This window comes from Panthera leo, chromosome A1, assembly GCF_018350215.1.
Source record: "Panthera leo isolate Ple1 chromosome A1, P.leo_Ple1_pat1.1, whole genome shotgun sequence".
Taxonomy (NCBI): Eukaryota; Metazoa; Chordata; class Mammalia; order Carnivora; family Felidae; genus Panthera; species Panthera leo.
Genome location: NC_056679.1, coordinates 20,458,819 through 20,476,701, shown reverse-complemented (window position 1 = coordinate 20,476,701; position 17,883 = coordinate 20,458,819). Strand labels below are relative to the sequence as shown.

Here is a 17,883-nt window from a genome sequence, read left to right as displayed (position 1 = left end):
TATAAACATATATGATACAATCAGCTCTACCAAGTGGAATACATTTCAATCAAACAGTAAGCAAATATATCAACATACTTAAAAATGTGAACTACTGCTTTAAAAACCTGTCACCAACATGCTGTGATTCTGAAGGGTACAGATGCCACTGGTCAGACTGCTATATATGTCATCACCTCTCTCCTTCCTGGGAGTAAAAGCACCCACTGTCTGCTGATTCAATTAGGAATGTCAGGTACCCAGTCCTCTTAGCAGTACTGGCTGTGGTTCTAATTCTGTTGTCTTGAGCATCCATGTGTCTGGGAGATTCTGTAAGATCTGTCTCAAAGAAGCACAGGCTACCAGGTGGACATCTGAAGGAAGATTAGCAAGTGACTGAATCAGCTTCAGGACTATTGTCTTCAAACACCGGTGGGCAGTACCCAGATCTCTGTCAAACTGTTGTCCTTGAATTTGTAGAGCCAAATGACTGCAGATGTGTCTAAACTCAACACTATCCTGAAATAAACAGCAAACACGTACAATTAGATAGGTTATGGGACATTTGTGATGTTTTGTGTACCTAGCTTCCATTCCCATCTCTTCTCATCACAGGACCTCATTGTTTCTCTCAGAGAACCTCTCCCCTCCATGTTCAGCCTACGTGGTTTGACTAAAGCTGACCCCAATTCTACAACTCCAGGGACCAGACCAATCGGAGACCACCCTCCTTCGGCCACTTGGAGTGGTCAGGAATGGACAGGTCTAACACAGACCAATAAGCCACAGTTCCAGAATGTCTGTTAGATGGCGAGAGAGAAGCTCTCTTTAACTGGGGCTTTTAGAAAGCATCTTGTCACTCTAAGGGGAGAATCCAAATGAGAATGAAGACAGCACAGAAGAAAGTAGAACAAAGGGATTAAAAGCGATTGATTCTAATTACATTGTCTGAGCATATTGACCCAGCAATACTTGAACAATAAACCCCAGGATTTTGGGGGTATCTGAGTCAATAAATATGCCTTTTTACTTAAGCCATTTGGAGTTGAGTTTCTGTTATTTGTCCCTAGCAGAGTTTTGAAGAATACACAAATAGCCTTTGTTGCTATTATTCCATATTTGCTGTCTTCAAAATTCCAATACAGGATTTGTATTTGATAACATCATCTCAAGAAGTTTCCAATGCAAATTTAGAAAGAACAGTTCCCAGGTAGTTAAAAATAATGAAGTAACTAAACAGATTTTTAATCCCCAAATGGTTCACATTCTAAAATCCATTATATAGACATGGTATGCTAAAATTATTCCAATAAATAATCAAAATTATTCCATCTCAGCGATAATGTTAAATAGATAACTTATTTTAAATACATGTAAATGACTCTCCACAGGCTTCCGGCTCTGGTAACATGGCACACTTAGTTTCCCCGAAACCTTTTGCTAACTGAATTCTAAATAAAATAGAACAAACATCCTTACTGATATTGCAAGAAAGCAATGGAAATTCCTAACAGCCAAAGATAAAGGAAGAGTAGATTATTTTAGCTGTGCATCAATACTCATCAAAAAAAGAAAGTCGGTCTCGAGCTGGGTTTGGGATAGAGGATAAAGTTGCCCTGAGGATGCATAACTTTTGACCTTTACTACACAGCCGCTTAAGTTTGGAGCTGCCCTCTACACTCCATACCATATATACGTTACGGAAACACTCACGCTAAGAAATTAACTTAAAAAATTGGAACTGGGCTGAAATATCCACAGACACGTTGGTAAAAGCAAACAAGAGCCTAATCCATGGGGACACATCCACAGCCATGCCCCACAGTAGTATTCTCATAAAGCTTTGTCCAAGACAAACTCAGAATATGAAATTTAAAACATAGTCCACCATGATACAGCAGATACCAATGCAGGGCAGGATTAAACTCCGAGTATTTCAGCTAGAAACTATACAATCTGTTTAAAGTGATTAAAAATATAAAAAGGAATCAAAATTATTTTAAGTGAAAACGGGCTTGAAAAAGAACCAAACGCCATTTCTAGCATGACAACTATCATGACAAATTAGAAACTCAACAGACAATTTATACACCTGAATAAACCTCTGAAGTGAGGAATGGTAAACTGGATGGTTAATATGAGAAAATTACTCAGAATTCAAGATGAAAAGTCAGGCACGGGAAATATGAACGAGATGTTAAGCAACATGGATGACAGAATGATGAAACCCACCAGATGCACTTCCAGGAGAGACGAGAGAGGCTGGGGGAGAGGTGGGGAAGCAATATTCAAAGAGAAAAATGGATAAGAATTATTTGAAATTGATCCAAAACATGAATCCAAGTTCATGAACAGAGATTCAGGAAGTAAAATAATCCGGGAACAGAATAAGTTAAATGAGATTAAAATCTAAACTTATTAAGGCAAAAGTACTTTAAAATTTTTTTTTTCAATGTTTTTTTTTATTTTTGAGAGACACAGAGTGAGTAGGGAAGGGCAGAGAGAGAGGGAGACACAGAATTCAAAGCAGGCTCCAGGCTCTGAGCTGTCAGCACAGAGCCTGATGCGGGGCTCGAACCCAGGTACCATGAGATCATGACCTGAGCCGGAGTTGGACGCCCAACCGACTGAACCACCCAGGGGCCCCAAGGCAAAACTACTCTTAAAGGCAACCAGAGAGAAAATGGCTGATGGCTTCAGGAGATGACAAGTCAGACAGCCAACTACTGAGCTACAACCACTGAAGACAGAAAGGAATGAGATAATTTTTCAAATAATTGTCAACATAGAGTGGTTTTTTTAGTCCAAATAAACTATTATTTAAACATCAGGGCAAAATAAATATACCTTCATTTAATAGCACAACAAGAGTTACCCCACTGTCATATTTTTCTAGAGCTCTAATTCAGAAAGAGGAAATTTAATTCAAAAGGAAAGAATGAGATATAAGAAGCAACAGTGAACAAAGGAACTTAAAAATATGACGCGAATCTAAAGAACTGATGAGACAATTAGCTAACAATGAACTTGGGGCTTACAAAAGCAAGATGCTTCTAAGACGCTGAATAGGAGTAGCATGTAGGATGGACTGGCATTCTGAGGCTTTGTACATATTCAGAGAAAGGTGGCAAAATTGATAAACATCAGACTTGTTAAGTATGCGTGTGGGAAATGTCAGTGCTATCATTAAAGCACAGAAATAATACGTAAAGTTAAAACTCAGCAGACTTAAGAGATATATTAAAACTTAATTGATCCTATCATTCGTCAGTAAAAATGAAGAAATATAAATCGAGGCAAAAAGAAAACATCAAATAAGCCACCTTTTGAAATATAGTGTTCACCAGATCGGATTTTTTAAAAAAATCTATTGGTATGTTCTTTATGAGAAACACATTTAAAACTAAAAACACCTAAAAACTTAAAACAAATGGATGCTAAAATATATACAAAGCAAACAGAAGCCAAAACAAAGCCAGAAAATTCATTATTGGGGATAAAATAAACAACAATTAATAAAAGAAATTATACCCCAAGATGTGATAACAGTTTTGTACCTGTGTGTGCCTAATATGATAATGTCAATTTACATTCAATCCACAAACATAAAAGCTGATTTTTACCCGGCTTCCTCAGGAACTAGTCAGTCAAACAACAAAACAATCAACCTTGAGAGAAAAGATGGAAACACTAATCACAAGATGGAAACGCTAATCACAAGCTTGGTCCAATAAAGATAAGCAGATACACTTATTCTCAAAGACATACAGAGAAATTATGAAAGCTGATTATGTTATAATAGGCCGAAAGCAAATTCTCAATGAATATCTAGAAGTCTATATCATACAAATCACAATGCAAATAAATGAGAAATCAGTAACATAATCTTCCCAGTACATATATGACTTAAAAGTCGACTTCTAAATGATTCATAGATCAGTGAAAGAATAACTGAAATTTTAAAATGCTTTATACTGAACAATTATGGAAACAGTAGATCACGAATTTGTGGGATCCAGCTTCATTGAGAAATACATACACTTACTGCTATAGATAAGTAAAGAATAATCACTGGAAAGTCATGAGCTAAGAATTCAACTCAATAATTTAGGAAAAGGAAAAAAAAAAAAAACAGATAATCCCAAAGAAACTGAAAGAGAGAACTGAAAGCTGAAATTAGAGTTTGGAACTAGAGTTTTCTTCCTAATTCTGTACAGAAAGAGAAGGTATTCTTCTCCCTAACAAAAAATGCTGTCACTTGGGTTAGAAGGACTTGGGCTTCCGGCAAAGTGTTTATTACAGTTTCTTCTGGGAAACAAAACAAACATTCATCTATTCAATTCAGCAAACCATGCAAACCATGGCAGCAGGACCCAGGTGACTTAGGTGCTGGGATAAAGATAAACACAAGACACCGCAGTTCCCTTACTCAACTATTCACAGACTCCCACGCTTCTTGTTTTGAATTCCTCTTTAAAGCATTCTCGCGCCCCTGCCTTTGTGTGTTGCTTCTTTCTGCTCAGAAGGTATCAAGGGGCTACTTAGATAATCTGTCCCCTACTTTATGGAGCAACCTATATTCCTGGAGCATATTGCTTGGGAATGGGAAAGTAGAGGGGGAAAAAATGCCTCTGGACTACTTCCCCTAGATCCACATCAAGGGAAATTGTCCGCTTGCTTTATAGAAGTAATACAACTCTAAGTACAAAGTGGAAGGATCAAAGACAACATGCAAAGGGAAATTCAAAATTGAAGGAACCACCGAAATGTGCGCTGACGTGCGCCTATTAGCCAGTCTGCAAAGGCATTCATCACCCAAATAAGATTAAAATGCCTTTAAAAATATGTTTGTGGGCCTAAAATCTGAAGTCAATTTCACATTTACTGTAAAGAATCAAAGAAGGCATCGTTTGAGGAAAGTATACATATAATAAAATTCCACTGCTGGGCTGTACTGGTCCCTGAGGCCCTCGGTAAACTTCAAATCCCTGGCAAGCTCTGCAAAGTCTCTTTATTTTACTCTTTTAGTACAGTATTTCTTTTTAATCCTTTCTCAAATATATTCACAGTCAAAGAAAACAAATTAATAGGCATAGGCTTTCCATGGGACTCTTAAGCCAGGGGATGGAAAAATAGAACAGGTGGTTGCTTCTCTTCCTTTCTGAAGGACCTGAAGGCCAACTGTGGATCCAATAATCATGGCCTCCAACTAAACCTCTACTGATTCTGTTGCACAGGCGGGGGCCAAAAATTCAAAGCATAGAGGCAACGGAATATTGAATGGCTCATGGGCTTTCAGTAGAAAATCACATCATCAATATTCGTGATGATTTCCTGTATGGTGCTTTCCGTTCAATGACAGAGCACATCCTCCCGGCAGCCTTTATTTGACAAGTCCCAGATGCTTCCAGAGATGATGTAATATCCTACGTGGGGTTTTGAGCACATTGTCAGCATTAGCACTATGAGCAATCTAAAAGCAGGTTTTGTAGCTTCCAAAGCCTTGTGTAATTTCAGACTCTGGATATGAAATGTATTGATTGCTACAGTGGTCCAAACTGATAGCCAGCATCTACATTTTATACGGACTCAACTAATCTACAGGGGTAATGGCCTCAGCCTGTTTGGCTCAGTTAATTTAAGTTAATAATTACATTTATTTCAAACGTGTAAAATCTCCACTACATGATTGCCCTCACTGGGTAAAAAGCATTAAGACATGAGTGCCTACTTTCTAAGGAGCTTCTAACCTAATAGGAGGATTGAGACACATAAAGCATATATCCAAATGTCTAGGGAAATGGGATGGGGGCTATGGTAAAAACACGGAAACCCAATCCTACAGAAGACAAACATTTATAGACTCGTAATCCAAGCACTGCAGAGGGTTCATACGAAGCTCGTTCCGATGTGTGAATCCTTTCTATGGCATACCTGGTGTCCCACTGCTTGCCACACTGGAGGCAACCCGTGGTTCTAGTCTTCAGAACATTTTTTCTTAATTCCTAGCCAAAATCTGCCCTATAGTAGACAGAAGAGTGGCCTCCCGAAGATGTCTATGTCCTAATCCTCAAAACCTGTGAGCATGTTACCCTGTGCGGCAAAAGGGACTTCATAGGTGTTAGTTAGGATGGGACAGCCCTCCAGGTATCTACAAAGACACCTGGAATGTGGGGTTGATTCCTTCATGAGCACTGGATTTGCCACCAGAGCCCTGGTTCTGCCCCTCTAATCGGCCATCTGCGGACAAGACATTTTATCTATGGAATAGTCAGTGTTCTAATCTGTAAAATGAAAACAGCGACCACGTGGAGAGACCGTGAAGGTCAAATAAGCTTACGGTCCCACAAACTCTGCATTTATAAGGCACTCCATCAACCTAAGCTTGTGCATAGGGTACTCCGCTAGATGGTGATATCAGCAAGAAGGACAGAAGGGGAAGGAAGGACAGCAAAGCAAAGAAAAATATGTCCCATAGGAGTTGGGAATCTAATTGGTGAGATGAAACTATTTAAACTGTTCAATAGAGATGTCACACAGGATAAGATTAAGGCTCAAAAAGAGTGGTCGAGCTCACCTCATATCCATTAGGATGACCACCGTCAGAAAAACCTGAACACAACAAGTGTTGGTGAGGATGTGGAGAAGCTGGCACCTGTGGGCACCGCTGGTGGGAAGGGAAAGTCACCGAGCCACTCTGGAAAGCAGTATGGAGGCTCCCCCCAAAAATGAAACAAGGAATTACCATACGATTCAGCAATTCCACTTCTGGAACATACAAGTACAGCCAAAAGACGGAGTCAGGGTCTCAAAGAGATACCTGCACATCCACATCCACAGCGGCACCCTCCACCACAGCCAAGAGGGGGAAGCAGCCCAAGTGCCCGTTGACAAATCGATGGATAAACAAACTGTGGTATATACACAGGAGGAAATACTATTTAGCCTTTAAAAGGTGCTATGACGTGAATGAACCTGGAGGACATTATGCTAACTGAAATAAACCAGACACAAGACGATAAATACCGTACGATTCCACTTATGTGTGGTACTTAGAGTCAAAGTCACTGAAACAGAAAGAATGGTGGATGCCAGAGCCGGGGGGGAGGAGAAATGGGGATTTGTTGTTTTGTTTTTTTTTTTTCATTTTTAAAAATGTTTATTTATTTATTTTTTTCATAGTAGAAGCCTTTATGTTTTTTTAATTTTTTTAACGTTTATTTATTTTTGAGACAGAGAGAGACAGAGCATGAACAGGGGAGGGTCAGAGAGAGAGGGAGACACAGAATCCGAAGCAGGCCCCAGGCTCTGAGCTGTCAGCACAGAGCCCGACGCGGGGCTCGAACTCACGGACCGTGAGATCATGACCTGAACCGAAGTCAGACGCTTAACCGACTGAGCCGCCCAGGCGCCCCATAAGCCTTTATTTTTTTAATGTATTTTTGGGAGAGAGAGGAGAGAGAGCGTGAACGGGGGAGGGGCAGAGAGAGAGAGGGAGACACAGAACCTGAAGCAGGCTCCAGGCTCTGAGCTGTCAGCACAGAGCAGACATGGAGCTCGAACCCACCAACTGTGGGATCGTGACCTGAGCTGAAGCCGGAGGCTTAACCCACTGAGCCACCCAGGTGCCCCTGGGGATTTGTTGTTTAACGTGTACAGAGTTTCGGATGTTCAAGATGAAAAAATTATGGAGATTAGTTGCACAACAATGTGAACGCTCTCTATACTGCTGAACCATACACTTAAAATAGTAAACTTTATGTTATGCCCTTTTTTTTTTTTTTTACCACAATAATCTGCTTTTCTAAGTGGTCAAGACCATCAGAATTCTGTCCTGCCAGCCCTTGCAGAAGAAATGAGGCATCAGAGAAGTGGTGGGAAGAGTGTACCGATATTACGAGACAGGTGATTCTAGGGAAAGCAGCATCGGCCTCCCAGGGAAAAGACGGCCCCCGCGATCAGAATGAATAACATGAGCTACGGCCTGAAGTCAAGGAGGGGCTGGGACTGGGAAGGGGCCAGTCTGAAAGATCTTTGTGCTCCGAACCAGGACAGAAATTAGTGTGTGAGCCTTGAGCGCCACAGTAAGGTCCCTAGACTCTTCCAAGCGTGGGGATAACAGGGCGAGCCAGAGTTTTAAGAACGCTGGTCTGGCCTAACCCACTAGATGCAGGATCCAAAGCCAGGCTCCTGACACACCCTGTCTCACTCAGTCCTCACAAGAGTCTGTGAATGACAGTGGTTTAGAGAGATCAATGTACCCACCTCACACAGCAAATGAGTGGCAGGGCTTGAGTTATCCTCTCTTCCCAAACTCAGATGTTCATCAAAGACCCACCCCCAGATCAGAAACCGGGCTGGTACAGCAGTGATTCACAAAGCAGAGCTCACTCTCCAGGGCAGGCGGCAGAAGGGGGTGGGGGCCTGGATCCCCCCCACCATAGACGCCACAGAGGGGTGAGCAGGGATACCATGAAAGTGCGCAGGAGAGGCACCGCACTAGCTTCGGGATGGAAAAACAATGTCTGCAAGTGAATGTTTCTTCTTTGGCCACAGTCACTCTATTTTTCTTTTTCTTTTTTCTTTTTTTTTTTTTTAACGTTTATTTATTTTTGAGACAGAGAGAGACAGAGCATGAATGGGGGAGGGTCAGAGAGAGGGAGACACAGAATCTGAAGCAGGCTCCAGGCTCTGAGCTGTCAGCACAGAGCCCGATGCGGGGCTCGAACTCACGGACCGCGAGATCATGACCTGAGCCGAAGTCGGCCGCTTAACCGACTGAGCCACCCAGGCGCCCCAGTCACTCTATTTTTCTTAAGGCTGAGTGTTACAAACCTCAAACTGGCATTGGTCACATACAAATTGAAAATTGGTCCATTGGCCCATCCCTCCTCCCTGCAACATAATTGAGAGGGTTTGGCTGTCTGGAAGATGTTCAAGGTGTGGAACCTTCTACACCCCATGCAAAGCCAACCCGTAGCTAATCAGAGACCTCCTAGCTGGAGCTCACTCTTCTGCCCCTCGGCCCTCTCCTACCTGGGAGAAGGGGAGGTCTCTTACAAAAACTGCCCACTTGCCCTCTGCTGCATTCTGCATTGTATTTATTAGGAATGCGTACATCTGGAACCCTGGAGCAACCGTAAATGCACCTGCAAAATCCAAAAGGGAAGAAAAGCTAAGCCTTTTTTTAGCTTCTTACTGAAAATAAACACTCCCATCGAAACTGAAGGCTTGAAGGCAAAAAGAATCTGGCAGCAGCAGTTTCAAGGCTTGTTTTCTGAAACCAACACCAACGGATAGTAAAGTCAAAAACACAATATGACTTTATAGGCTCTACAATTCAGATAACTTTAAGCAATCCATGAGGAAGATTTTTGGCTTTTTCCCTACCTCATCACCTTCAAAATCACTTCTAGATCTACATAAACTAAAAACCAGTTCATATAGGCTTAACCTCCGGCTTTAAATTAAGTCCATTCTTTTGGAAACAGCAACATTTTAAGCTATATTCTCTTATAAGGGCCTCCGCAACCTTCTTTCTTTTCACATTTTCCTTTCTTGCTCCCCATGAACCTAATGCCCTCAACAGAGAGGATTGAAGAAAGAGCTTTTTCCCAGCTCTCTGGGATGAAGCCTGACCTTAATGAACTTCAGCTTGGCCAACAGGCCGCTCTCCACTAAAGGGACACAAACCTCCTCCCCCACACCCATCACAACCTTCTGCACTGGATGTGTACGTAAAATGGGAACGCCATTTCTTTATTTAGAGGCGTGTTGTGAAAACCACGCTATCAGAAACAGTATACTACAAATTGCCCCTTGGCTCATCAGCATCTGGCTTTGAACTACAAGTTCACAGGGCCCAGAGCAGCCTCCAGTTGCCTGGACCCCAGGTCAATCTCAAATAGATACGCAACTGTGTTAATAAAACACTCAGTGAAGAACCAAAGTATCTGCCAGTCACCATAAAAAGTCTATCGTCCACAGGAAATTAAACATTTTTACGTGTGGGGTACCCAGTTTCAACACTCAAAAGTAACTAAGGTTCCTTATCATTTGTTTTGGGTATGGTACCTTTTTCATTAGAAAAGTCCAGTTAAAAGCACTTTGCGATGGATACAAGCACGTGATTCAGGTACGTTCACAAGGCAAACCCCAAAACTGTAAAATAAAGCACGGCAGCACTTCCAGCAAGATGTTATATATAAGTAGTTTTGTTTTAGGGCCTTCCTGCCCTATCTTTCCCCAAAGTTTCATTTTGGAAGCATAAATGCCCCGATTTTCTTATCATTCACATTATGAGCAATAACAAAGCTAGAGTTAAGCTACTTGAAGAGCAGTCACTGGGCCTTTTTGTCACAGAAAAACATGAGTTTATCCCCAGTGAAGGGCAATTCTGTGGCTATGCTACTAACCCTATAACCCTGAGCATTTATTTCTTCAATAGTATGTGAGTAATTTTTAAAGGCACAGTTCCCACATTTGCAGACATTGGCTTCACAACTCATGTTAATGAGGAAAAAAGCAGTCGTCATCAATGTCTTCCTCTGAGTGACCCAACATTCACACTTGCAGTTTGCAAAGAACATTAGCAGGGACCGTGAAGCCAAAGCCAATGGTTTTATAACCACCGCTCTCGGTATGTAGAATGAGAAAACCAGCAAAGACTACTGAACATGAAGGAATGACTGCTAGTGAAATTAGCTCATTGAAATGAGTGAACCCACAGGCAGGTTTTTTTTAAGCTTTATTTATTTTGAGAGAGAGAGAGAGAGAGAGAGAGAGAGAGAGAGAGTCCCAAGCAGGCTTCACAATGTCAGTGCAGAGCCCGATGTGGGTCTCGAATTCAGGAACAGTGAGATCATGACCTGAGCAGAAATCAAGAGTCTGACACTTCACTGACTGAGTCATGCAGGTGCCCCTCCACAGGCAAGTTTAATCTGTAACAGCAGGAATGTTCTCTTGCCTCCGAAAGTTGGCATCAGCCATAGTTTCCATGAAACTACGCTCCAGAGCAGAACTCTTGGAAACTGTAAATGGTTTTAATTCCTCAAAGGAAGACAGACAAACTCAATCAGAGTGACTTCATAATTGGCTTGGTTAATGGTGTCTATGTGAGTTGGTCATTTTCAGCAGCTCTTAAAATCCTAGACTGTGTGTTTCTATGTTCCCTTTGAGTGGTGAGTGCCTAAAGCATCCTTGATAGTTATTACCAGTTTGATAATGATTTCCTACATTTGTCTGGTGCTTTTTGTCACTATGTAAAGTGGCCATCACATAAAGAGACACACAAAGGACCCAATATAATGAACTAAATTGTGTCCCCCCACAAAAAAACTCATATGTTGAAACGTAACCTCTAGCATGACTGTATTGGAAAAAGGACATTTAGGGAGGTAATAAAGGTTATATAAGCTCGTAAGGGTGAAGTCCTAATCTGATAGGATTGATGTCCTTGTAAGAAGAGGAAGAGACATCCAAGATCGATCTCTCTCTCTCTCTTTCTGCATGTACAGAGGAAGAGCAATTCATGACATAGCAGGCAGCCTACAAGCCAGGAAGAAAGCCCTTAACAAAACCCAAATTTGCTTGCACCTTGATCTTCAACTTTCCGGCCTTCAGGACAATGAGGAGATAAATGCCCGTGGTTTAAGCCACCCAGTCTATGGCATTTTGTTACAACAGCCCACGCTGACGAAGATACCCAGTCTACAAGGTGACTGTTGTAGTCCAAGCAGTGTGCAGTGCACGGCACATACGACCGTACCCCGTCAACTGTACACACTCATATACTTGATTTCAGCATGATATTCATAGCCCCTCTCTAACTGATTTGGTAGAAAAAGTCGGCTAAAACCATGTTTGGATCATGGGCCATGACTTCCCGGCTATGGGATCTTTAGCAAAATCCTAAATTCCTCTGAACCTCAGTTTCCTCTTGTAACAGATGTTTGTCAAGCTGATTAACTCTAGCCTCTCCAACAAATTTAACAAGACTCAGTACCGTGAAGCATTTTTTATCCACTACAAAGAATCTCACTTCATGTATGTTTGGCGTGTGTTTGATAATCTCTAAATATTCAAAAAGAATATTGTGTTGGTTTCTTTAAGAAAAGACTAAAATACTATTAAAAAAATATCCATTAGTATTGTGCTGAGAGTTTCTCTGCCTTCGAGCCTAAAAATTTCACTTCCTTAATTAATCCTCAGTGGTTTGATCAGGAAGTCATTCAGTGATAACGTCTCTATGCTAGTCATAAGAGACATGGGCTAAAGCTGACCTCTGGAGAGCGGAGGCTTCTTAAAAGTCTCCTTGGGTCATCCTGACTCTGCTTCTGTAAACTCAGAAAATTAAATAGAGTCCATGGGTCAGATCCATCAATATCAAGAATGCAACACAATAATAACAGTTGACAAGAACATGAGGCATCAACTTATTAATAATAATAATAATAATAATAGCTCAAAGGTATTGGGACTTTATATGGGCAGCCACTAGCTAAGACTTCATGTGCATTATCTTAATAACCCAGTAAGGTTAGATCCCTCTACCCCCACTTTACAGGCAAGGGGATTGAGGCACAAGAAGGATACTCTGTCCAAGGGCCTACAGCAGGCAGTGGCATAGTAGGTTTGAAATAGTCTGGAGGACCCGATCACCGAGCTGTGCTGCACTGTGTCTGCTTTGGGTCCCTGCTGCCTATCATCTGGGCTGTGGGCTTCAGGCCAAGTGAGTCCTCCTCTCTGTGGCAAGTAACACTGTGAAAGACACCTGATGTTGGAGACATTTCCACACACTTGCAAGTGACACACAAGTGTTATTTCCAAGAGTACAAGTCCTCCCGAAATCATTCTGTGTAGAAAATCAATCTGCGTGTCCTTAATTTGAAAATATAGAAAACATGAAAGGAATTGGAGAAGACGCACGTAAATGGAAATATATTCCGTATTTAGGGATTGAAGGAATTAGTACTGTTAAAATAGCCATACGAACCAAAGCAATCTACAGGCTCAGTGCAGTCCCTATCAAAATTCATGGCATATTTCGAAGAACTAGAGCAAATAATTCTAAAATTTGTGTGGAGTCATAAATATAAATATAAAACCCCAAATAGCCAAAGCACGATTAAAAAAGAACAAAGCTGTAAGGATCATGCTCCCTGATTTCAAGGCATACTACAAAGCTATACCACAATACTGGTGCAAAAACAGACACACAGATCAATGGAACAGAACTGAGGGCTAGAAATAAATCCATACATATATGGGCAATTAATCTATGACAAAGGAGCCAATAACAATGAAGACAGGACAGTCTCTTCCATAAATGGTAATGAGGACCTTGGAGAGCCACAGGCAAAAGAATGAGACGGGGGACAAAACATAGGCAGTAAGCTCCCTTGACGTCAGTCTTAGGGACACATCTTTGTGGATCTGACTCCAACAGCAATAGAAACAAAAGCAAAAATAAACAAATGTGACTACAGCAAACTAATGAGATTCTCCTCCACAAAGGAAGCCATCACCAGAATAAACGAGCAACCTATTGAATAGGAGAAGATATTTGTAAACCAAACATCTGAGAAGGGGTTAATATCTAAATATATATAAAGAACTCATACAACTCAACAACAAAAAAGTAAACTACTGGCTAGAAAACGTGCAGAGCACGTGAATAGACATTTCTCCAAGAAAGCATACAGGTGGCCAGCAGGCGCAGGAAAAGATGCTCAACATCATTAATTATTAGGGAAACGCACATCAAAACCACAGTATCTCCTAACACCTGTTACAATGGCTAGTATCAAAAAGACAAGAAATAGCAAGTGTTGGTGAGAGCGTGGGGAAAAGGGAACCTTTGTGCACTGTTAGTGGGAATGTAAATTGGTGCAGCCACTTTGGAAAACGGTATGAGGATCCCTCAAAAAATAAAGAACACAACTGCCACAGGAGTCAGCTCTTCCACTTCTGGGTATTTATCCAAAATAGATGAAAACACGAATGTGAAAAGATATACGCACCCCTGTGTTCACTGCAGCATTATTTTTAATAGCCACGATATGAAAACAACCTAAGTGTCCATTGATACATAAGAGAAAGACAAATATTGTATGATTTCACTCAGATGTGAAGTCTAAAAAACAAAACCAAAGGACAAACAAAATAAGGCAAAGACAAAAATCAGAGATACAGAGAACAGACTAGTGGTTCCCAGAGGGGAAGGGGGTGGAGGGGTGGGTGAAATGGGTGAAGGTGGTCAACCGTGTGGTGATGGGTTGTAACAAGACTTATGGTGGTGATCACTTTGTAGTATATACAGATGTCAAATGATAAAGCTGTGCACCTAAAACTTACGTCACAAAAAATGTATAGAAAGACAATTCTCCCGACTTTTTCGAGTTAACACCAGTGATAATGAAGCCAACTCTGCATGACCAGCCCCCTGGAAAGACAAACTACTGTGTCCTTAAGTCTGAGTTCTTTATAATCATTACTCCACAACCAAATGGAGATACTACCTTCTCTCCAAATAGAAAACCAAGAAAAATTCCAAGATGTTAGTTAGCGAGGAGGCAAATCATCCAGAGAAACCTCTGCCTGTTTCTCTCCCTTCTGAAAGTACTCGCTACTCTCAGGAGCTCTAAGAACTCACCCTTGCAGGTGAGCAGCAGACTCCGGGAGTAAGAAAGTTGACAGCTCTGTTCCTAATGAACACTCTGGACACTTCTAGAAAGTGGAAGCAACACATACAGATGTCTACTTGTTTTCTCGGAAGGTGAATAAAGGACTGGGACTCAAGGTGCAGGGAGGTGAGGGAAGCTTGAGCAAGTTTATGGACTGAGGAACCGGCAGAGTGCAGGCAGCAGAGACTATATGGATGGGAAGGGAATTGATAGAACGAGGTCCAGGGCAGATGAAGGATTTGCTCTAGCAGCTAAGAGGAAGGCTACTTTGGTTGGGGGTCAGGGGGACCAAACAGCATTTCTTTATTAGCGACGAGAAGGAGGATGAGTGGAAATGAGATTTTTCAGGTCGAGAGGAAGCTATTTGTGTCTGTCGGCCTCCATTTTCTCGGAAAAGGAGTGAGGGGGTTGAGGTTTGGATAAAGAAACCTTGAGGACGGTGGAACATGTTGAGGGCAAAAGTCAAGTCGAAAGCGTTAAGAGGGTCACCAAGTAGAAGTGACAGCTGGGTGAAGTTCTGGAGGTGGGATTTGTAGGCCAGAGCAGAGAGCTCAGTGCGTCTGAGCTGGGTCAGGCCCTCGGACCACGGTCTCTGACCTGACCCCCAAACTGCGACCTCCCCGGCTGTGATTTATCCAGGGTCAGGTCCTCGCCTCAGTCATTTCAACAGTTGCCTTTGCCTGCAAGACGATTCAACGTCCTCTGCGTGACACACAGGCCTTTCGCCACCTGACCCCACTTACGTCTCCAGCATCCTTTTATACCTTCTGCCATAGCGAGCTCATTTCAGTTCCCCCAAAGGCCCAGGCCCTTTCCTTGCTTCCGGGCCTTGGATCACACAGCTGCCCTGAAATGTTTTTTCCCTTTCATGTCTGCGAGGCAAGCATTCATTTTGTTTCTTAAAGATCACTTCCTCTGAGAAACCTTCCGAGATCACCTAAGGTGGAACTCATCACTCGGTCTCTCCTCTTGCCAACCTACCTGTGCCCCAGATAGGTTCCCGACATCACACAGCGCTTCCTATTTGGTCAGTTCTAAGATGCATCTCTTTTCACGAAGTTTCAAAAATCTCGGAAGTGGCGATACATCTTAGAAACGGCGCATCATAGTTTAATTGGCAGGGGTTTTTATTTCTTTGTGGTACCAAATACAAGGTGCATTTCACACGAGAGAGCATTAGTGAAATGCAACTGCTTTTTTAACTTTCTAACATGAGTGGAGCAGCACCTCCCCTTTTCCCCCCAAACCCTGGCTTGTAGAGCAAGAAAAGCAACTCTTGAGGACAGCTCTAGGCTTTCTTCAACATCCCTCCCTCATTTCCTTCTGCTAGCCGCCTGGGAGGCAGCAATGAAGCAAAACTGGAAAGCCAGAAGATCTCAAGATCCGTGACCTTCAACCAATTAAGGTTAGTTAATGACAAAGCGGAGACTGGATCCCAAGCCCCCCCAGGTTTCCACAGCCCCACTAGGGCTGAGAGGCGGCCTCTACGTTCCCCAGCTCCACTGACTTAACAGTTTGGTACCATAAGAGGAAACGTGCCCTACAGATATGAGCTGCGTGACTTAGCAGGAGTTTAGCATTAGTATTCACGCTTCAACACCCGAAACCCACCCCGCTCTCACCCCACTTTATGAGAATTTAGGTTGACTCTGTAAGGCCTCTGAACTCTGCGGGGAGTTGGATTTATGCAAAAATAATCGTGAGTCTTAAGTGTGAAGGAACTTTAAATAAATCTAGGTGATTTTGTCATGCAAAAGACAGAGGGGACCTCATACGTGTATGCAAGGCTCTGGAGAAAGGGCTATTAATTTAGAAGGGGGGCCAGGGGGAGCGGTCCTCCATCCACAGACGGCTGCACATGTGGAAAGGGCCTTCAGCTGGAGCAGGAAGCTGATTTATGTGAGAGACAGAAAGGAGTTCCAGAGGCAGGTTTTGGCAAGGCTTCCCCGCGTCTCGGCTCCGCAGTCAGGTGGGCTCCAGGTGGGCCCGAGTTCCTGGACTCAAGTCCCCGGGGGTGTCGCCTCCCGCGTTCTCTCTCGCCCCGGCGGAAGGTCTGTGGCCAGAGCGGCCTCGCAGTGGGCGGCCCCGCCCTGGCCGGGGATCCTGCGCCCCACGCGGGTGCGGGAGGCCAGACTCGCCTTCGGATGGTTGGGGAAGGACCTCTCCTGCAGGAGGGGGCCCAGCAGCGTCTGCTCCACGCTGACCAGCTCCGAGGTCGAGGCCACCACGCGGGCCAGCGCGCTGCGCATGCCCATCTGTGCCAGGGTGCAGCTCCGCACCCCCCTCGGCGCCTCGCACCGCTTCCGCTTCTGGGGAGCTGACCCGCGCCCCAGAACCCCCCATTCCTGCCCTCCCCCCATCCTGGCGCCCCAGGACAGGCCCGGCCGGCCGAGGGCCTGCCTATGCGACGCGCTGGGGCGGCGGACACGTGGTCTGGATCGCGCGGGCTCCCGGGGTCGCTCGGACCGTCCCCTCAGCCCCACTCCTGCTGCAGCAGCTGCAGAATCTGCAGAGCCACCATTTGGTGGCTGATGGAGGCCACTAAGGGCGCGGGGCTAAGCCGGCTTCCCTGTCGGCGGCTCGGCGCGCTCCGCGGGCAGGTGCAGCAGTGAGCGAGAGGGGCGGGGGCGTTTGGGGTCGCCAGGGTCATATTTCCTAACCCGCGGCCTCGCGGCCCCCTGGCCTCTCCCGGGTGGGGCCGGCCCCGCCCCCGCCCCCCGCCCGCAGTGGGTGACCCGGGCTGGCCGCTGAATTCGCTCCGTCTGAATGGGCGTGTGCAGACCCAAGGCTGCCCGAAGCGCTGCCTCTGTGCGCTGGAAAATCAGCCAAATGCTAAGCGCTGGGTTTTCATGGACTCCAGGACTTTGCTGGGGGAAAAAGCGTGCCGCTTTGAGCGGATGCATCTACCTGCAGGGATAGCCCGCCCCCATCTCCTTTGAAAGAGGCCTGTCAGTGACCATTCGTGCCGCAGGTGCTGGAGGTGGCCCGTGAAAGACCCGCCCCAATCAAAAGTGCGAAGAGCCAGAGAAAGCTCACGAAAGGAAGACTGTGCCTGATCATGCCCCCCCCCCCCCCCCCCCCCCCGCTTTCCCAACCCTGAGAATTTTCAGGAACTTCGTCAAGGCCTTGTGTTCCCCCAAACCAAACAAGGGGACTCGGGTATGGGAAGTCCTGCCCCTCTCTGCCTTGCCCCATGCCACATGAGCTCAGAGGATCTGAC

The 17,883-nt window shown here is 44.2% G+C and overlaps 1 protein-coding gene across 1 annotated transcript; it reads right to left on the bottom strand.

Annotated features, from left to right (window-relative positions):
• Positions 1–231: 231 nt before the first annotated feature.
• Positions 232–17,313, bottom strand: DLEU7 (deleted in lymphocytic leukemia 7). Its single transcript, XM_042954268.1, is given in 4 exon segments — positions 232–498; positions 16,802–16,934; positions 16,936–16,998; positions 17,000–17,313. Coding segments are annotated over 4 exon segments (777 nt in total).
• Positions 17,314–17,883: the final 570 nt, after the last annotated feature.